General features: G+C 56.7%; 1 protein-coding gene across 1 annotated transcript in view; it reads right to left on the bottom strand.

Moving 5' to 3' along the window:
• The window catches only part of CFAP74 (cilia and flagella associated protein 74), a 67083-nt gene that overhangs the window by 26235 nt on the left and 19541 nt on the right, over window positions 1–21307 (bottom strand). Inside the window, exons 7-17 of the mRNA XM_032395383.1 lie at window positions 19614–19787; window positions 18902–19012; window positions 18409–18511; window positions 17428–17585; window positions 16081–16282; window positions 14606–14764; window positions 13129–13302; window positions 12492–12610; window positions 10115–10181; window positions 9633–9722; window positions 874–1038 (exon numbers count right to left, since the gene is read on the bottom strand). Of these exons, the coding sequence (XP_032251274.1) occupies window positions 874–1038; window positions 9633–9722; window positions 10115–10181; window positions 12492–12610; window positions 13129–13302; window positions 14606–14764; window positions 16081–16282; window positions 17428–17585; window positions 18409–18511; window positions 18902–19012; window positions 19614–19787 (1522 nt within the window). The remainder of the gene's footprint in view (window positions 1–873; window positions 1039–9632; window positions 9723–10114; window positions 10182–12491; window positions 12611–13128; window positions 13303–14605; window positions 14765–16080; window positions 16283–17427; window positions 17586–18408; window positions 18512–18901; window positions 19013–19613; window positions 19788–21307) is intronic.

Raw genomic sequence — 21307 nt, 5'->3', positions numbered from 1 at the left:
GACGCTCCATCCTCCTTTCCTGGGACACCTGGCTCCTCTCCCCATGTGGGGTCGGTGCCCCAGGTTCCGGCTCCACACTCTCCTGACTGCAGCTCAGCTCAGATGCCTGCAGGCCTGAGAGCTGACCCAGCCTGTGCCCCCGTCCTCACCCACCATTCTCCTGGCCCTGCTCTGGGTTCACACCCCAGTGCCTCCCACCCCAGCCCCCACCCCATTGGTCCCATCCCTCCCTGGGGGAGACACTTCCAGGGCCTTTGCTGAGACCCCTTCACAACTGGACTGAAACTGTAAAGTAGCTCAGTGCTTCTTGTAGGAAGTTTCTCTCATGCCCATCTTTATCACCGACAGACCTCCCAGTGCCCATGGGTGGGACAGAAGTTGTCTGCACAGACGGGGGTCCCACCTGTGTCACTCTGAGTTGTTCCCATTAACTTAGCAGTATGCCCACACAGCCTTCCTATGAAAAGACCTTTGGAAAAGGCGCAGGAATGCACAGGGTTTGCCTGTGGCTTTTGGGCCGTGTCCTCTTGGCTGGTCGGCCCCAAGCTGGGGCTTCACAGGTGCATCAGGAGAAAGATGGGTCCCCTGCGGCTCTCAGGCCTGGAGCTCTTGGCCACCGCCCTGTCAGTTGCCACCCACTCGAGAGGGGTCGGGGTCCTGTTGCCACTGCACCTGCCAGGTGGCCCCAGGTGGCCCCTTTCGGAGCCCAATCTCTCCCACTTTGCCTGACGATGACTCCCAGCCCTGTGTTGAGACTCCTTCCTGTCACTGCTGGTTTTATACTCACAGGACTATCTTGGGTCGGAGGGGAGCATCACACCCACCCTGGCTGAGAAGCCAGGGCTAATGATTGGGGGCAGGCAACACACTCACTATTTTCATGACCGACTGGGAGACGTCCATCTCACAGGACTCTGAGGCTGGAAGAAACTTGAACTTGGTGCCCAAGCCCCCGATGTTGGTCAGCGTGATGGTCCGGGACGTGGTCTCTCCCACCACATAGCTGCCAAAGTCGATGAGCTCCTTGTCAAGGGACAGCTGTTGAAAGACCCAGGGATGAGCCAGGGTGACTGCCAGGCAAGCTCTCCCCTCCCACCTGCTGCCCTGCAGTCCTGAGGGGACCCAGGAGCTCTGGCCCCTTCCTCTTGTGCGAGGCTGAGTCCTGTATCTGGTTCCAGCGGGGCCTTTGCACACTTCAGGGACACAGTCCACATCCTAGAAATCGTTAGTCTGTGGATTGATCGTGACAATTTGGGAGCTCCTGGGTTCCAATCTAAGAAGTTAGCTAAAAAGAAATGAGCGATCAAGCCATGAAAGGATGGAGAAATCTCAAGTGTACATTAGTAAGGGAAAGAACCTGAAAAGGGTACATGCGGGGGGCGCCTGGGTGGCTCAGTCGTTAAGCGTCTGCCTTCGGCTCAGGTCATGATCCCAGGGTCCTGGGATCGAGCCCCACATCGGGCTCCCTGCTCTGCGGGAAGCCTGCTTCTCCCTCTCCCACTCCCCCTGCTTGTGTTCCCTCTCTCGCTGTGTCTCTCTCTGTCAAATAAATAAATAAAATCTTTAAAAAAAAAAAAAGGGTACATGCGGTGATTCCAACTGTATGGCGTTCTGGAAAGTATGGCGTTCTGGAAAAGGTAAAATTAAGGAGACAGTAAAGAGATCAGTGGCTGCCAGCAGTTTGGGGAGAGGGAGGAAGGGGCAGGCGGCGCGCCGGGGCTCTGGGGCAGGGAAACTACCGCGAGTGACTGCAGTGACGACGCGTCGTTAGAGCTTTGTCCAAAGCACAGAATGCACGGCCGCGCGCGACCCTCTCGCAGACCAGGCAGCCCACGACACCGCGACTTGTCCGCGCCGCGTGTCCAACGTCACAAATGGCCCCTGGGGGCAGGGGCACGTGGGAAATCTCTGCAGCCGCCCCTCACGTTTGATGTGAACCCAAAGCTGCTCTGAATAATAAAGTCTATTGAAAAATATATCATTTTGGAGTTTGAGGAAATCTCGGGATGGAACGCGGGATGTCACCAAACAACCTCGCTTGGTCACAGTTTGAAGAAACAACCTGGCTAGAAAGTAGGGAGAAGGTGCTGAGCTGAGTCGCTCCAGGGCGGCGTGGAGTCCGGGGCTGAAGGCCACAGCACGGGGTGTGGCGCTCGGGGCCCAGCGCGGGGCTCTGCTGCTTCCGCAGGGCGGGCTCTGCCGGTCCACACTGCAGGGCGCTGGGGCGGGCCACGCTCTTGCTGTTGGACTGGAATTGGCGGGTGAGCAAGGGGAGGAGGCTGACGGTCCACACGGGCGCGCGCTGGGGGTGGAGGTGCTGGTACGAAGGTCTGGGAGCACCCGTGCACCAGCACAACGGCCACTCGTTCTGCGCAGACACCAGTTCCTTTCTTTTCTTTTGTAAAGATTGGTTTCTTTATGTGAGAGAGAGGGCGCACGCGCGTGCACATGAGCGGGGAGGGGGCGCGGTGAGGGGCAGAGGGAGAGAGAGACTTAAGCAGATTCTGCGCTGAGCACGGAATCGGATGCGGGGCTCAATCTCACGACCCTGAGATCACAACCTGAGCCGAAATCAAGAGACGGAAGCTTAACCAACTGCGCCCCCAGGCGCCCCCCAGTTACGGGTTACTGCCGGCACTCTCCAGCCCAAGGAACCGGGCTGTCTGGAGAAAGGACTCACTCTAGGCGGGGGCAGGAGGTGCGCAGATGAGCCTGGTGCGTTTTCTGGTGTTAGAAAGAGAGGAAGCTCCGCGACAGAAGTTCTGAGCACAGTCAACCGTATGGCAGAGGGGACGGGAGCCGGCTGAATTGCTCCCAGGAAAAATGTGAGCAGCAACAGAAGGCTGTATTTGACTCTAATTCACAGAGTGAAATAAAGAAATGATTTTATAAATTAACGAATGTGGAAGAGATAAATCTCCCTTACAGAAGCATTCCAAATAATTCACGCATCTGGCTATTCAATCCTCAGTGAGCCGGAGCGCGCCTCCCGCCCCTCAAGTCCTCCCCCAGACCTCAGTATGGCAGGAGGGCAGCAGAGGAGAAACCTCACAGTGAGGAAACCTGGCGGCCACACCGAGTCAGGTGATGAAGGTCACGTCGCACCCTGAGGCACCGTGGTAGTGCGTGCCCTCGACATGATGCGGCCAGAACCCTGCAGTCCTCCTCCCAAAACCCACCACCTCAGTCCACTCATGAGATAAACTTCAGACAAATCCCAGCGGAGGAACATTCTACACAAAACTGATTGGCACTCCTCCAAACGGTCAAGGTCATCAAAAAAGAGGAAGTCTCAGAAACTGTCACAGCCGGAGAAAGGGGAACCCCCCCACACTGTTGGTGGGAATGCAAGCTGGTGCAGCCACTCTGGAAAACAGTATGGAGGTTCCTCAAAAAGTTGAAAATAGAGCTACCATACGATCCAGCAATTGCACTCCTGGGTATTTACCCCAAGGATACAGACGTAGTGATTCGAAGAAGCACGGGCACCCCGATGTTTATAGCAGCAATGTCCACAATAGCCAAACTATGGAAAGAGCCCAGATGTCCATTGACAGATGAATGGATAAAGAAGATGTGGTGTATATATACAATGGAATATTATGCAGCCATCAAAAAATGAAATCTTGCCGTTTGCAACGACGTGGATGGAACCTGAGGGTATTATGCTGAGCGAAATAAGTCAATCAGAGAAAGACAATTATCATATGATCTCACTGATATGTGGAATTTGAGAAACAAGGCAGAGAATCACAGGAGAAGGGAGGAAAAAATGAAACAAGACGAAACCAGAGAGGGAGACAAATGATAAGAGACTGTTAATCTCAGGAAACAAACTGAGGGTTGCTGGAGTGGGGGTGGGTGGGAGGGATGGGGCGGCTGGGTGATAGACACTGGGGAGGGTATGTGTTGTGGTGAGCGCTGTGAATTGTGCAAGACTGATGAATCACAGACCTGTACCCCTGAAACAAATAATACATTATATGTTAATTAAAAAAAAAAACTGTCACAGCCACAAGGACCCACGCAAAACAGCCACCATAAGGAATGTGTTACACAGGATATGATGCTAGCCCAGAAACTGGACGTTAGGTAAAATCTACAGAAATTTGAATAATGTGTCTTCTTCAGCTAATAATAATCATGATATGTCAATATTGGTTAATAATTTTAATAGCCGTGATGCACTAACATAAGATGTTAATAGGGGAACCTGGCTGTGGGGTTAGCTAGGATTGCATTTTTTCTGTAATGCTAAAACTATTCTAAAAAACAAAGTCATTTAAGAAAAAGCCGAGCTAGCATCCCCCTCGCTGGGGAGTCACGAAGATCGAGAGGACACGCTCACACTCAGAGGGTCTGGCAAGGCGGCCGCCGTCCCAGAAGACACCAGCGTGCTGTGCGCGCTTCCTTCCGGGGGGGGTGCGTCCTCCAGGGCACGCCTCCCCTCGCCCTCATGGCCCGTTGGCAACTGGCCATCTGGGCGCCGCCTAAGAACGTCGTGTGCAGGCTGCCTCCCCGTGAGGCTTTTCTGGGCCCCAAGTTTGGAAGCCCAGGGGCCCCTCTCTCCTCTGTGCCCCTGCAGGACAGAAGCTGCTGAGGGAGACCAGACAGAACAGCCTGTGTGTGTATGTGGGTATGCGGGTGTGTGTGTGTGTTTTCGGGGGTGTGTGAGTACGAATGTGTGTGTATTCATGTGTGGCCGCCAACGGTGGGGTGTGTGGAATGTGTGGGTGTGCGTGTGTGTATGGAGTAGGGGGGCAGGTGACCTGTCTCCTGGTTATAGGTCACCAGACTTCCAGAGGCCACATCTGGACAGGATGCAGGGGGCCCTCCCCAAGCATGCTGAGCTGGAGGCAGGGCCTGGGTGGGTCTGGGTTGCTGCCCTGGGCAGGGGCTGTGTGTTCTGAGTGTGGGGGTGATAGAAGGTCACGCATGAAATCGGGTGGCTGGAGGGCTGCCCTGCGGGGCCCCCAGTGTGCCCCTCTAGCCATTCTCCCTTCTTCCTGTTCATGACAGGGCCCCTGAGCTTCAGCGGGACACGGAGCTGCCCGGTAAAGACTCTACTGCCCCGTCTACCCTGCAGCCAGGGGTCATCACGCGACCGTCACCTCCAGCTCATGCGGGCGACCTCGCCTTCCCCCTTCCCTCTGACTGGGAAGGGACAAGTCTTGGAAGCCATCTGGGAGGGTGGCAGGGCAGCACACCGGCCAGACCCTCACCTCTGGGGCAGAAACAAGCCCCTGCTCAGCGAGGCCACAGTGTTGGGTATGTTCGTCACAGCAGCTCCCCCTGATGATTCCCTGAGCAAAGTGCCGAAGAGCCCAGAGGACAGGAGGACCCTGTGCTGGGCATACCTGCCTGGGGGATGCTGGCCATCTACGTACTTGGCGACGGGCTGGGCCAGCAGATGACAGGCTTCCTGCTGTCCGGCCTTTCCCCATGGCCGAGTCCGGGGTCTGAAGCTCGACTCCACCACGTGTCGCTCTTTCTGGGGGCCCGTTCCCCAGCAGATAGTGTGCCCCGTGCCGTGGGCCACTCTGAGGAGAAGGCGGCATCCACACAGCGTGGGGGCGGCTTGCCAGCCCGGGAGCGGCGGTTGTCCTGGAGGCAGGAGGCGCCGACAGACGTGGCTCTCCACGGCCTCGGTGAGCCTCGGCAGCCCCCGGCGCAGCTGCCATGGCCCGGGGCCACAGCGCACAGGCTGTGTATGAGCCACGCAGGGGCCCAGGGCTGCCACGGCCACGGCGGGGTAGTGTGAGCGCCAAGAATGGAGACTAAACGATCAAAACATGGAATACGCAAAACCCATGAATCCACGAGGAAACAGGAAGAAAGAGAAGCTAATTGCCACCATCGCAAGTGATAATTGTCCCAACTCCTCCTTACACTAAAGACCAGTAAACAAGTGAAAACACAGAGGAAGCAACAACTTAGTGCAGAAAACAGCACTATTGGCCTTCCCAGTGGGACCGGAGGCCCAGGGGGTGACACCCGGGAAACTCGGTTGCCCCAGGAGACTCGTCCAGCCTAAGGAAGGGGCTGCTTCAGGCAGGAGGCATTGCTAAAACCGGGAGGTGATGGCCACACTCGCTAGGGAGGTGGCAGTTGGTGCCATGCTGGGGTTCCAGACACGGTGTGGGCTGTTGCCACATTACCAGGAGACTGGTCTTGGTGTCAGCCCCAGTGGCAGGCGAGAGAAAGACTCAGGGGACTCGGAGATATGACAACGGGGTGTCAAGTCTGAAGGAAAGCAAGCAGAGCCTAGGGGACCGTGGGCGGGCCACCACCAGTGGACCAGCATCTGCATCACGGGGGTCCCGGCAGTGGGAGACGAGGAATATGGCCTGAGACTCCCAAGCTGGATGAAAGACGTGAATATAAACGTCAAAGCAGCTCTCCGAACTTGGAGTAAGATGAACCCAAAGAGACCCACGCAGGGACACACTACAATCAGACCTTTGAGACAGAGGGGGAGGGAGGTGACCCAGTGCACACGAAGCCGCAGCAAGATTGTCAGGAGATTTCAGAGACTCCGGAGGCCAGAGGGCAGCGGGCTGACGTGTACAAAAGGCCAGAAGGGAAAAACTGTCAACGAAAAGCCCTTCTCCAGTAAAACTGTCTTTCCAAAGTGAGAGAAACCAGGACATTCCCAGATGAACAAAAGCCGAGGGCCTTGCAGGAAATGTGCCCAGAGCCCGGAGGCCAAACGGAGACACGGGGACTGTCACTGGAAGCCACCAGGAGAAATACAGCCTCAGTAAAGGTGAGCACACGGACAACATAAAATCTAGTGTTCTTGTCAAGGTGTTTTAAGTGTGGGTTTTGTTCTCTACACGATTTAAGAGACTAATGCTTTTTTTTTTTAAAAACAGGTATTAGTCTAAGAGCTAATGTTATTGTCACTTTGGTTTGTAATCCACATTTTGTTTTCTACATAAATTAAGAGACTAATGCATTTCAAGCATTATGAGTTTGTGGTTTTGGACACACAGTCACAGAGAAGTAATTCTGTGACATTAACACCCGAAAGGGGTGGGGGCCGAGCTGTAAGGAGCAGATCGTCCATACACTACCGAACTGAAGCAGCTATAAATCCAAATCGGAGTGCTTTAACTTCGGGATGTTAAATGTGAGCCCTTGGTAACCATACAGGAAATAGCTACAGAATGTAAACAAAAGGAAATGGGAAGGAGTTTAAACATTTCACTATAAGAAAGATCAACGAAACACAAAAGATGACAGTGATGCAGGAAATCGAGGGGCAGCCCGACAGAAGCAGGGCCTCTGCACCAGTCGGCCCCGACAGGGACACACACTCTGACAGACGCGGCAACGTGGAAGACCCCTGAGGACAGTCACAAAAGACAATACCGCACTGAGCGGTCAAGTCCCTAGAGACAGAAGGTGGCGAGGAGGTGTCTGGGCCGGGCGGGGGCGGCGGAGAGTGCTGCCCGGGGACAGAGCTTCTCCCTGGAGGTGGGAGAGTTCTGGAAAGCATGGTGGCAGTGCCCACCCGTTATGACTCTATGTAATCTACTGAGGCTGGACTTACACACGGCTGAGGTCGTAACCTCTGTGCGGGGTGTCCTAGCTGAAGAATAGCGGCGACGGGGGGCGGTGTGGGGCCGCTGGTGCATGTGAGTGTGGACCGGGCGCTGCCCTGGGGAGGGGGCCTCTCTCTCTGCCCCACTGATGGCGGACGCTGCACGCGACTCGCTTTAGTCAACGTAGTTCGGACATGAGATGGGGTGCTCTGAAATGTGCTCGCGTGGCTGGCCCTCGTTCCGGGGCTACGATTGTTGCCCACGAGGAGCTCCTGCCAGGGAGGCTGCTGCCCGTTCACCTGCAGCCTGGACGGAGCTGCCCGGCCGAGCCCAGCCTGCGCATCTGTGACCATGGGACATCATGCTTGCTGCTGTGACCAGCTGCCGAATTTGGGAGTGCAGTAAGTGCTGACTTGCTCACTCAGGAGGGGCCGTGACACGGTGGTTTCTGCAGGAGAATCTCCTTCTTTATCCCAGAGGCCTGTGGAAGTTTTCTAAGGGGGGGGGGGTGTTGAGTGTTATGATGTTGCTGGTTTATTGGAAGTGGATCAGCAGAACAGACAGACAGATGGACAGACCAAGCAAATGTGGCAAACGTCGACAGGGATGGGATCCAGGCAGCACACAGATGTTCAGTGCTTTTTTTCCTGCTTTTCCTTATGTTCGAAATTTTTCTTAATTAAAAAAAGGATCAGCAGTGACTACACGTATCACAATGAGCATTGAGTAAGGTATGGAACTGCCGAATCAATGTTGTACACCTGAAACTAATAGAACATTGTATGTCAACTATACTTCACTAATAAATATTAAAAAATAAATTAAAAGGTTTTAAAAAGAATCAGTTCCACATAGCAAAGGCAGACAAAATGAAAAGGCAACCGACAGAATGGGAGAAAATACTTGCCGTTCAAAATATATAAAGAACTCATATAACTCAATAGCGAAAAAACAGTTTGATTAAAATTGGGAAGGGGACCTGAACGGACATTTTTCTTTTTTTAAATAGAGAATAAAATTAAGGCAGTTCTTATTGACGGGGTGATCAGGTGGGCAATCCCCAGGGGTACTACACAGCTCTTCTCCACGCCCCTAAACACACACTCTTCTAAAGGAGACATGCGGACGGCCAACAGGCACGTGGAAATCACTTCATGTTGCTCATCATCAGGGAAACACAAGTCAACCCACAATGAGGTGTCACCTCACAGCTGTCAGAAAAGCTAGAATCAGAAACACTAGAAACAACAGGTGTCGGTGAGGACGTGGAGAAAGGAGAACCAAGCTGGTGCAGCCAGGCTGGAGGACAGTGTGGAGTTTCCTCAAAAAGTTAAAAATAGACCTACCCTGCGATCAGCAATTTCACTTCCGGCAATACGCCCAAGGAAATGAAACCACTAACTCAAAAAGACATCTGCACCCCCATGTTCACAGCAATATTATTTACAATAACCAACCAGTGGGTTCAGCCTAAGTATCTGTCAATGGATGATCAGGTAAAGAAGGTGGGGCATACATACAGTGGAATAAAAAAGAAGGACATCTTGCCATTTAGAACAGCATGGAAGGGCCTTGAGGGCACTGTGTTAAGTGAGATAAACCTGCCAGAGAAAGACAAATACTGTGTGACCTCACTTACGTGTGGAATCTAAAAAACCCAAGCTCATAGACATGGACAGCAGACTGGTGGTTGCGGGAGGCGGGGGCGGGCAAAATGGGGGAAAGGTGGTCCAAAGGTGCAAATTTCAGCTGTCAGGCCTGGGGATGTGACACCCAGCATGGTGACTATCGTTTAAAAGGGAAATCGAGGGGACATCACAGAGCTGCCGAGGGGACCAGCGTCTCCTGAGATGAGCCCGAAGGTCTCCCGCAGTCTGGGCTCTGCGTGGTGCAGGACTTGGCCCTGGCTTCCCAGCGTCAATGTGAGTGCTCACCTTCCCAGAACAGTCTGCGAGCTCTCACCTGCCCAGGGCTCGGCCCCAGCCTCACCTGAGCTGCGTGGGACCGAGGCCGGACCCAGGACGCGCTGTGTAGGCGCCACCAGGACCTCCCTAGAGGTGCCGGCTCGGGCGTCTCTGGACTTACTGCACATTTCTTCGTGGAGCACTTCAGCGGAACAGAAAATCCACCCGTCTGAGTCATAAATGAGACGTTTCCTTCCAGATCTTTGTTTATCTAAAAAATAAAACACCCCAACCGCCATAACGTTTGTAACGTTGCCACAGGCTGGACCTGGGCATGGTGGCGGCTGGGAGGAGCCTCGCACTGGCCAGGGCCCGTTAGAACATTCTAACATGCCCCATTTCAACCCAAGAACACCACCAGATCACACCTACTGGCTAGCAAACCATCAGGGCAGCCTTGTGGTTCTTCCCAGCGTCAGGAACATGCCGAATATGTTTGGAAACAGAACAGGGGCCTGTGACCCCTACTGAGGTCCGTGTGTCATTCCTCCATCAGCACATCAGCGTCTGCAGGGCCCGAGAAGGAGACCCGGTTCCACCCACCACCCACTCACGATGGAGGGAAGTCCCTTTACATCATCTGGTTTCGGAACAGACACTCACCATGGGCTTGAAGGTGACAAGTACTTTGCAGGACATCCCGGCTGACATGGGCCCAGGGGGATCAAAGCTGCAGGCACAACCATCCATGGGATACGTGATCAGATCGACAGGGAAGGCGCAGCGGGGCTGGAATCAACTGTCTGGCAGCCACGGCCCGGGGCAGGCACTGAGCGGGCCTTCTGGACCCCGTCCTGCCCGTCCTGGGCGCCGTGCCACAGGTCCCAGGTGCCCCAGGTCCCAGGTCCCAGGAAACATTCAGGTGACATCTGAATGTGTGCAGAGTGAGTGAGGGGCCGGGTGCCATGGGGTGAGCAGTGACCAGGGTCCTGGAGGACACGCATGTACCCGCCTGGACCAAGGGCAGGGTTTCAACACCAGTGTGAGGGGTTGTGAGCCAGGTAGGGGGCCCTGACCCTGCACACAGCTGGGACCCTCTGAACCCCACTTTCAGGGAAAGATCCGGGGTAAGATGCCCAGCTCCACAGGGAGATTCGAGGGCATTTGGCTTGTCTTGGTCTGGATCCTGAGTGAGGAAAATAAGCTCCCAGAGAATTTCTAAGGTGGGATGTATTTTCACAAGGTTGGATTTTACCTAAGGTGCTTGGATTAGAAAGATACAAGCTAAAATTTAATAGAATTGTTTTCCCCTTGGCTGGCAATGACCTCACGGCACCAGGCAGAAGCAAATTAAAAACTTCTCCGGTTGTGAGGAAGGTTCTAGATGCCACATCGCAGAGACCCCGGGGGGCAGAGTCCCACTGGTGAGAAGACAGGATTCCCTTGTTGGAAAGGAGGCGTGGATGCCAACAACACGTGCAGACAGAAGGCCAAACTCCAAGAGCCTCGGATAAGAGAACGATTGATGGCGACTTTAAGAGATGTAATGTTAAAATAATCAAGGACAGAAATAGAGAATCACAGACATGAGAAAGGAACTAGTCGCCATCGTGAAGTTGCTGCTGGCCTGAGGCAGGATGCCGGGCTTCTGGAAATGAGAAGTATGGCCCTGAAACAAGAGACTCGGTGACAATTTCAACAGCCAGTCAGACACAGAGAGGAGGACGAACTGAGTGTCAGACTCGAGAACACACCTGGACGCTCAGCTGGAGAGACGGCCACAGCTGTTCAGACGTCTGGGTCCTCAGTGAGCCCTAACGCGTCTAAGAAAATCAGCCCACAGCTGACGCACTGTGGAGGAGCTGCAGGACCCCGGAGACGGGGAAGTGTCAAGGCGACAGAGGGAAGCCAGACAACCCACCAAGGGCTGTACGTTTGGGCTGAAAGGCAACTTGGCAGCAGAAGACAGAGGGGGGATAACCTCAGTGTGGGGATCCCAGCTCCAGCCCCGGTGGGGAGTGCTTTGGGTGCCAAGGGAACAGACACCCCGAGTCTGGGCCCCTGAGGCCCCCCAGAGACCCGCAGACCAGCATGAAGAACAAGTAGACCACAGGAATCCTGCGCTTCGGGCATGACTGCAGGACAGAGTAGTGGTGCTAAGTAGTGATTTCCAGCCATGCTCTGCCCACGCAAGCCTCTGCAGATAGCCGAAAGGTCCAGAACACTGCAGGCATGGGAACGCAGGTCCCACGTCTAACCTACAGCAGCCCCCGGAAGAGAACAGCGTGTCCTGCGTGGGAGAAGCTGACCAGAGCCCAGGTCGGCGAGCACGGATCGCAGGGACAGGTTGTGGGGATGGGCAGTGGGACCTGCGCTCCAGCCAGGAGTCCTAGAGCCGTCTGGGGTCATCATGGGCCTCCAAACACATCAACTAAAAACTGGCAGAAACCAGGAAGAAGCTTTCTTAAAACCAAAGGCAAAATGCTAAGGAGCAGAAGCAGAGAGACAATGAAGCAGACACGAGCAGGTCAGCACGAGAAAAATGAGGGAAAAAAATAAAGCAAGGAAGAAGCAGGCGTTAAAGGGCACCAGATAGACGTGAAAGAAGATCCAACTCGTGTACCAGTGGGGTCGTAGAAGGAGGACACGGAAGCACGGTGACAGAGAGGACATGCAGACAGCTGGACGGACAAGTCCCTGTCTTTAACCTTCACACAGAAAAGGCCCAACAACTGCTGGGGACATCTTCCCCAGAGAGGGCAGCACCAGAACATGGACAGGGACGGAAATGATCATGGAGACCGGGGCTGGCCTCAGACAACATCACCCAAGCAGGCAGGCAGAGCCATCTCCCAGCAGAACGCTTTGCACCGGGACCATGTGCCGCGTGGGCGTGAGGGCTGTGGACGGCAGTCTGACACCCGGGGGCCTGTGCCCCCCGGCCCCCGTGCCCCCCGATTCCCACACTCCCCAGCCCGTGCCCCCCAGCTCATGCCCCCCAGCCCGTACCCCCTGGCCCCCATGCCCCCCGGCCTCTCACTCGATGTGGATGAAGTCCCGGAGATGATCCTCCACGCCCACCAGCTTGCAATAGTTAATGGTGTAGGTGGCGTTTATCAACGTGATCTTTTTCTTGTACACTTTGCCAATATCAAAATCCTGGAAAAATCAGAGAAGTTATTCCGAGCCTGTCGGAGGGAAGCCGCCTGCGAGCATGCGGCAGGCAGGCTCTCCTCATGTGCCCCCGATGCCCAGCGTGCTGAGGACATGACCAAGGTCTCGGAGATGAGCACGAGGAGCGTTAGGAGACCAGGAGCAATTCCCAAGGTTTCCCAACTTAGGAAGGGCCCCTCTGGGGACGCACGAAGAGCAGAGAGAGCGGGAGCAGGAAACAGCTTCCTGGGGACCTCGGCCAGCGTGGGGCCCAGGGCTGGCGTGCAACTCTGTCTGACGGACTCAGGACCGCACGTGCGGTCCTCTCCTCTCCTGCAGAGTCTGGTGACTGTGACGACGCGTGAGCACTGACCTCCTCACTGTCCCTTCCCAGGGAGGCTGTCCCCTGGGACGAGGGCCCTCCTGGGGCTGGTGTCTGACCCCCCACAACACCCTCAGCACCGGGGAGGCCGGTAGGGCCGTGTCCCTCCTTCTGTGTGCCTGGGTGGGCTCTCGGGGCTCACCTTGAAGTGGATGAGCTTGGGCTTGCTATTGAAGGGGTGACCTTTGAACTCGCACCCGGACACCACCTGCTTGTGGGTCACTCTGCAGCGCACCTGCTCCATGGTGCGGGCCAGGATGTCCTTGTCCATCTTTGTCCCACCCACGGGCTTCCGGTCCACCTCCTCTTTGGGCACCTGAGGTTCCAGAGACACAGCGGCTGACACTCAAGGGCAAGCCCAGGCCCAGCGAGACGCTCTGCTCCCTGTGGCCAAGGGCAGCTTGGGGGCCACAGGAGTTAGCGGCCCAGAGCCAGGGCCCAGAGCAGCCAGGGCAGGGGACAGCCCGCACCATGTGGCAGCCTACTTAGAGAGAGCCCCGGCAACAGCGAGGCGGACGGTCCTTACTTCAGAGAGAAAGGAAAGATGAGAAGAGTAGACACGTCCAGGGTCCCAGCAGATTTCTGGGAAGTGATGGCAGGGCGGGTTTTCTAGATTTTTGAATAGTTCACTTTATCTGTTTTTATTTATTTTATTTATTTATTTTTATTTTTTTGGTGGGGAGGGGCAGAGGGAGAGAGAATCTTTTCATTTTTTTTAAGATCTTATTTATTGGAGACAGAGAGAGAGCATAAGCAGGGGGAGTGGCAGGGAGAGGGAGAAGCAGACTCCCCACTGAGCAGGGAGCCCAACACGGGGCTCGATCCCAGGACCCTGGGATCATGACCTGAGCCGAAGGCAGAGGCTTAACGACTGAGCCCCCAGGCGCCCCGGGAGAGAGAGAATCTTAAGCAGGCTCTGCGCTGGGCGTAGGGCACCTCAGTGCTCAGTTGGTTGAACGTCTGACTCTTGATTTTGGCTCAGGTCATGAACTTGGGGTTAAGAGATCAAGCCTCAGGGGGCGCCTGGGTGGCTCAGTCCGTTAAGCGGCTGCTTTCAGCTCAGGTCATGATCCTGGGGTCTTGGGATCGAGCCCCACATCTGGCTCCCTGCTCAGCGGAGAGCCTGCTTCTCCCTCTCCATCTGCCTGTCACTCTGCCTACTTGTGCTCTCTCTCTGTCAAATAAATAAATAAAATCTTAAAAAAAAAAAAAAGACATCAAGCCTCAGGTCGGGTTCTGTGCTCAGCGGAGAGTCTGCTTGTCCCTCTGCCCCTCCCCCCTGTGCTCTCTCTTTCTCTCTCTCAAATAAATAAATAAATCTTAAAAAAAAAATAAAATAAAGAGCTAAAGTCTCAGTAGCAACAAAGCAAAATAAAAAGAGTCGGATGTTTAACTGACTGAGCCACCAAGACGTCCCAGTTTCCTAGATTTTTAAGTCAGGCCAAGAGGAAGGTTTTGAAACGTGCAACAGGAAACAATGTTTCCTCAAGCAGCACAAATAACGGTGTCTCCCTGAGCGACGTTGAGTAACCGGGCATGGGGCTCTCTCTGCGGCCTTGGCTCTAGGCTAGCAGGGTGGGCGTTTCGACCTCTCGGACCTGGAAGCAGGAATCGCTCACCTGGTACGGCTTATAGTCTTCCTTCCAGAGCCCGGGGATCTCGGGCTCGGCCAGCGTGTCATCTTCCCAGCTGGTGTTCCCGGGGTCCCCCTGGACAGACTCACTGGAAATGGCTTCCAGTAACTGAGGGGCTTTGGGGTGTGCGGCCCCGTCGCTGTCCTGCCGTTGAGGGAAGGAATTCAGTAGCTAATTACAGAAAACAGGGACTCTACAGATCAGCAAGAAGAAAATAACCCTCATCGTGAGCCCCTTGGGCACATCTTTTTCTCTTTACCTGAGAACCAGAACACAGTCTCTTTCGTAACTTTACCCATTTAAAATATAAGTATCTTTATACAGCATTAAATTTTTCTCCAACATCCACAAAAGAATCCGCAAGATACTGATTTATGGACCTACTGGAACCCTTTTCACCGACCCTTAGTTTTGCATTATTTCTAATTTTTGCGTCTAATTTTTGCCTCTAATTTTTGTCCTTCATGGTTACCACCCGAGGATGCCTGGTCCTGGAATTAGGCTTCAGTGGGGCCGGGCTGCAGCCTCCCTCCAGGGCACCTAGTGTGGAGGGGCAGGGAAGGCTCCTGGGGCAGCTGGCTGGAGACTCAGCCCAGGGGGCCGGGGAGGAAGGCAGGTGTGAAGGCCCAGAGGTATGAGCCAGCTCAGTGTGGGGGCGGGGCTGAAGCAGGAGAAGACTGAAAACCACCTCAGGACAGAGTGAAGGCCCCACAGAGGCCAGAGGCCGAGGGCAGAGGCCTGAGAGGCTTTTTAGGGCCACGCATTTGTTGGAGCCAGTGACCTGGACCTTTAGGTTTTGGGGTGCACAAGGGCAGAAGTGCTGCGCTGGGCTCAGGAGGGGGTCCTGATGGCCCTACCCCACACCCCCCGAGACAGGTAAACAGGTCACCTGACTGGGTGGCTGGCACGGAGTTGGCCCTTGGTAGGGATGAAGACGTGAATGGATGAGGGAATGCACAAGAGGGAAGATGCTGGTGTCTGGGGGCACAAATAGCCCTTGGCCCGGGATTGGCCTTTGGTCATTGGCCTGTCTCGGTTATGTAGGGACAGGTCAGGCGGCCCGAGCCAACCTTGTTGCGGGCGACACCGCGGCCACGGGCTTCCCCACCTGCAGTGGTATCCCCAGGGGGTGGCTCCCACGGTGGGTGAGGCACCAGAGGCCTGGGCCTGTCCTTGCACCTGTGCCGTCACCCGGGGAAGGACAGCTCTCTGGTGGCCTGCCACCCCACCCGCTGCGGAGAGGACATGCCCGCCCAGCGTTGGGGCCTCCCAGCAAGGGCAGCCCAGGAAGAACATGCCGAGGAGAGGAAAAGGAGACATCCTGGTGCAGGACACGCAATTTCTTCTGTTGGATCTTAGCTGGAGGCGTTTATACCATGACTCAAGGTCCCGGGCCCTCGGGTCATCCGCCTGCTTCCCTGGAGGTGTGCGCATTTGACGGGCAGGGGCACCCGGCTCACCAGCAGGTGACAGGAAAGCACTGTGTCCCTCCCTTCACAGACATCTGTGACATAGCTCCACGTCTTATCCCTCAGAGTCAGCCGGTCCGTGGCTTTGGCAGGGGAAGACTGTTTCTTCTTCCTGTTCTCTTCCTCAGCCTCCTCTTTCAAAATCCGACTTACGATCTCCTGCTTTCTGAGCTTCTGCTCCTCCTCGAAGGTGCTGTGGGAAAACGCCATGTGGGCCCAGAGGAGGCAAGATGCGAGCTGCCTCCGGGGGCCCAGGCGGCCTGGGCTCGCTCAGGCCCTCACGAGCCCCTTCCGCAGCAGCGCGGGTCCAGCACCCCCGGGCGCAGGGCTGCAAGGAGCTGGCCCTGCCACAGGCCCCCTGGCTGCTGAGCGAGCAGATGAGGCCAGGAGGGCGCCAGGCCGGAGGCGCAGGACTTGGCCCTGCCTGGCCCAGGCCCAGGCCCCGCAATAAACCTTGACCCCACAGGAGCTGCCCCTTCCTCCTGGCTTCCAGGCCAGCAGCTGGGGCAGTCCCACTGGGCACGAGCCAACGCCACCCTCACTCATCCCAGCTGCTGCTCCCTGGCTCCTCCTGTGTGCCAGGACTGTGCCAGACGAGGGGGCTCGGGGAAGCTGCCGCTGGGAGCCCCTAGCAGGGTGGGGAGATGGCAGAGCTCCTGTGGTGACCCTCAGGGCACAGTGACTCCCCGACGGGCGATGCCGTCCCCAGTGAGACGACCGGGAGGCCACCCTGGGGTAGACCCTAACAGTGACCGTGGTGGGGGCGGGGAGCTGGGAGCGCAGGAGGCGGGCAGGGGCAGAACACTGACCTTGGGATCTTGGGAAGCCCACTCCTGCAGGGGGCTTGGGGGCGGGAGGCAGGGCGGGGTACAGCCGGGGGGCCGAGGCATAGGGGCCCTGCTGGGCGGAGGGGGGTCTCAGGGTGAAGGACGGGGAGGCAGGACACGCTGAGGAGGCAGCACGGAGCGCCCGTTTGGAGGAAATCAGAAAGTGGAGCCCCCAAGGGTGAGCTGCCCACAGCCCCCCAGAGGAGGGTCCCGGATTGCCCAGAGACAGAGAGAGTGAGCCATGTTGCGGCCTCGGCGCAGCTCTTGAGAAACCGGCAAACCAGGCCAGCGGCCCGAGTGGGGCCGCGCTAGGGGTGATAGGGCTGGAAGGGTCTGTGTTCTGAGGCCAGGGGAGGCCCCACCTGCTGGGGTCTGCATAGCAGCGTGTGGAGGGAGGGCTGGAGCCCCCATCTGAGGGGAAGCCCAGGGAGGGAAGCAGCTTGGCTAACTGTGATGGACACGCCTCCCACGGCCCAGGGGCACGTGCCCTGGAGCGCCACCTCGCACTCACCGTTTCTGGGCATCCAGCTCCTGGCACCGGCGTTGATGGAAAAGGTGCTTGAAGGCGTCCCCACCTTGGGCCAGAATCATCTCCTTCTCGGCTTGGGCCTTCTGCTCAGCCAGCTCTGCCTTGGCCTGGCCCCAGGCTTGAAATTTCCGGAGCGTTTCCTTGGGAACAGAGAGCAGTGAGGTTTGTAGCACTGACACACGCATGTGCACACACACCGGAACTTTCTATCGCACGGGTGACGCTAAGTTAGCTCTGAGATGCCTGAATAGATGTTTGCAGAGCCCTACTCCCTCACCTGGCCCGCCCACCTACTGACAACCGTCCTCAAGATCCTCAGGGGCTTCCCGCAACCTGAGTGCGCTGTCTGCTGCTGTTCGCAGGACTGGCCCCTGGCCTCCGCCCCCCGGCTGTTTCTTGGCCACGCTGGGCTTCCCTCCAAGAGGCCTGCTCTCTCTTGCCTCCGAGCCTTTGCAAATGCTGATCCCCTTCTTCCCTCTCCACTTTCCAGGCCTAACTGCCACACCCCAGGCCCAAGGGGGGTGTCACTTCCTCCAGCAAGATCCTGGGCCCCCGCACACGGCCTCACCAAGCCCTGGTCCTCCTGGAGGCTTGTCATCGCGCCTCCCATGGACCAGGCCCCATGAGGACAGGTCTGTGCACTTTCTTCCTGCCCGGCTAGGCACCTGGCTAGGGCCCGCACAGACCCGGGGGCAACAGATCCTGGGGGGAGTGACTGAGCGGTGAGCCGGAGGACACGAGACTCCCATCCGGAGGAGCAGGGATGCAGGAGGACAGGACAGGGCGGGCCAAGCGGTGTGCAGGTGTGGACCCCTGCGTGGAAGGACACACGCCTGCCTGGACAGGCTCAGGGAGGATTGCGCGGGGCCCTGAGGGTGTCGGGAGGCTCTCACGCTGTCGCTCCTGGATTGCAGTGCGTCCCGCGGGCCAGGGCCCATGACGGCTGAGAGCCGGGGCGCCTACCCTGTTGGCGGTGATGCTGTTCTTCAGAGCCAGCACGGCGTCCATGCGCCTCTTCATGTGCGCCCGGGACTTCCTCTCCTCCTTCCTCTCCTGCTCTCGAATTCTGGAGGAAGGTGCATTTTTCACCAGAAGTGCCAAGGTCATATTGATGTGCAAGTACAGAACCAGAAGGAGCCTGGGGGTTGGTCATGTCCACCAAGGAAATAATGCAATGTGGCGACATGAGAGGTACACGCAAAGTGCTGTTTGAACCTCTGATACGAGGAAACATTGAAACACGTTTCCCTGGACTGGAGGTTCCTGCCATCTTATGGTAGGTCCTCTTCTGAAAATAAGCAGGCAATCAGCTCAAAACTAAAAATAGTTTTATTATTTTTTGACAGTAAGGTGATGATTTAATAATAAAATTGGGGAATTTTAAAACAAAAACAAAGGATCCATTCTTACATTTCTTCTCTGGGGAATCAATGGGAAGAGAGTCTGAGAACGCTACCTTCTCAGGGAGGCCTTCAGGAACCTCACTGCGATCTTGTGATTCCTCTGGGCGTCTTCCACCAGCTTCTGGTGCCTGAGCCCGTGCTCCCTCTGGAGGTATATGGACTTCCTGCAGTGGGAACAGAAGCGCATGAGCATCGGCACTGGGGGGCCATGCCCACCTGGGGAACAGGTGTCCCTAAGAGCCAGGCTGGCGGCACCTGTGTCCTTGTGCCGAGGGCGAGGGCCAGGAGGGGGACATGGGGTAGAGCGGGCACCACGGGCAGGACGAGGACCAAGCTGGTGGGGAGGGGCAGGTGAGAACCCCATGAGTGACCAGGGACTTGGCTCCCATGGAAAGAGCAGAGAAACCTGGCAATGGATTGGCTGGGGTGGGGAGGGGAAGAGTAGCGAGGACCTCGGGTAAGGACTGAGAGGTAAGGAGATGGGGACTGCACCAGGGGCGCGGGAGTGGGGTGCTCCCTTCACAGTGGGGTGGTGCTCAGGAGCCTGGCCCAACAGGAGGCCCCTGGATGGGGGCCGCACCCGGGGAAGTGCGGGGACTGAGCCCCTGGGAGCAGCCAGAGCAGGAATGGGAAGGAAAAGTGACGTAAGGTCGGGGTGGGGGGGCATGGAGCAGGGGCGGGGCTCAGGCAGGACCACAGCCGAGCTGGCTCTGGAGAAGCTCTGGAGAGCCCCCCTCCCCCCTGCAGCAGGTCCTCACCACCTACCTGACCCTCAGCAGCCGGTTCCGCTCAGCCTTCTCCAAGGCCTCCTCCTCCTTGCGGAGCTGCTTGGCCGCCTGCTCCCGGAGGCGCTTCCTGCCAGCCACCTCCTCCTCCTGGGCAGACTTTGGGCTGTCCTCGAGCTGTCCCTCCTGGATTGCAATGTGCCACATGGTGCTCCTTCAAACAAGAGGCACTTCTGTTTGTCAGTGAAGGTGTTGGAGACCTGGGGCCGTACCCAGGCGTAGTGTCTATGCCAGGGGTCTGGGAGTGCCTGGACATCCAGTTTTGACAAACACCACGGAAGGTCATCTTGTCCTCCTGGGAGCCCTCTGGGCCTGCAGCTGCTGGAGAGGGAGGCTCCCCATTCACCTCAGCACCAGCGGCCCCTGCCCTACTTGAACCTGGATCTCCACTTCCTGAGTGTCCGTGGGCACTTACCTGCACCTGCCCCCTCTGGGCCTGAGGACAGGCGTGGCACTCTTGAAATAGGCCAGGGACACAGGTGGGAGATGCTGCCGTTGAAGGGGGCTCCCTGTGGCTCTGGGACAGAGACAGGGCCAGGGACAGCGCGGGGCATGGAGGGGAGGAAGGCTGGTGCCGTAACAGGCAGCGGGTCGGGGTTCTGGGTATGGATGGGCGGCAGGGATGTTCGGCTGATTGATTATAGGGTCCCTAGGCCTGAAAAAAGATGGGGGTTTTACTAAGGTCTCACTTTCTCTGAATAACCAGTGTGGTCAGTCAGAGAGAGGTGACCGTGGAAAGAAGGTCAGAGGGCCAGAGAGGCTGCTGGAGGATGGGGAGGCACACAGAGTGCCCAGTCCACCCGCAGCAGAGAGCAGGCCAGGCCCCATCTGGTACATGCCCTTCAGGCCCCACATGGTCTTGCACAAGGCCGGGCACGGCGATTTGTGCTCTCGGGAACGGTCACTTCCTCTGGACACAGGGCTTCCTTCTTCACCTGTGTCCTCGTTATTGCCGTGATTCTCTGAGGAGGCACGGTCACTCAGCTCACCAGGCATCACTGTGACTTCCGCACAATGGCGTCATTTTAGAGACCGAAGTGCCGTGGCGGGGTGAAGGCTCAGTTCGCCGCTTGCCAGGCGCCTCACGGGGACAGCAGCTGGTTTTGCCGGGGAACGCCAACTTGAGACTCAGTATGAGGTGGCCAGTTCCCAAGATGACAGCCCGTGACCCTGCCCCTTGTGTGTACACCCTGAGCAGCTTGCACCCGCCTGGTCTCACGGTGGATCCAAATGTGGCAGAAGTGACGGTACATCACTTCCGAGATGACGCTGGGGCTTTTGCTTTGCTACTTCCCCTCTCCCTCCACATTGCTCACCCTGGGGGTTCAGTGCCCTGTTGTGAGCAGCCCTAGGGGGAGGCTCATGTTGGGGAGAACTGAGTGAGCTTGGAAGCTGATCCTCCATCCAGCCCAGTGAACCTTCAGATGATGCCACCTTGGCTGACATCCTCATGGAAGCCCTTGAGTCAGAACCCCTCAGCTACACTGCTCCTGGGTTCCCGACCATCTAGGAAGGCTGAGGTAATGCTCGTCATGTTCAACTGCAGATGCACCTGGACCCCCGCTACACACAAGAACACGGATGCACCTGGACCCCCGCTACAGACAAGAACACGGATGCACCTGGACCCCACTACACACAAGAACACGGATGCACCTGGACCCCCGCTACACA

Source organism: Phoca vitulina, unplaced genomic scaffold, assembly GCF_004348235.1.
Source record: "Phoca vitulina isolate PV1807 unplaced genomic scaffold, GSC_HSeal_1.0 scaffold2, whole genome shotgun sequence".
Lineage (NCBI taxonomy): Eukaryota > Metazoa > Chordata > Mammalia > Carnivora > Phocidae > Phoca > Phoca vitulina.
This window is presented reverse-complemented; position numbering and strand designations above follow the sequence as displayed.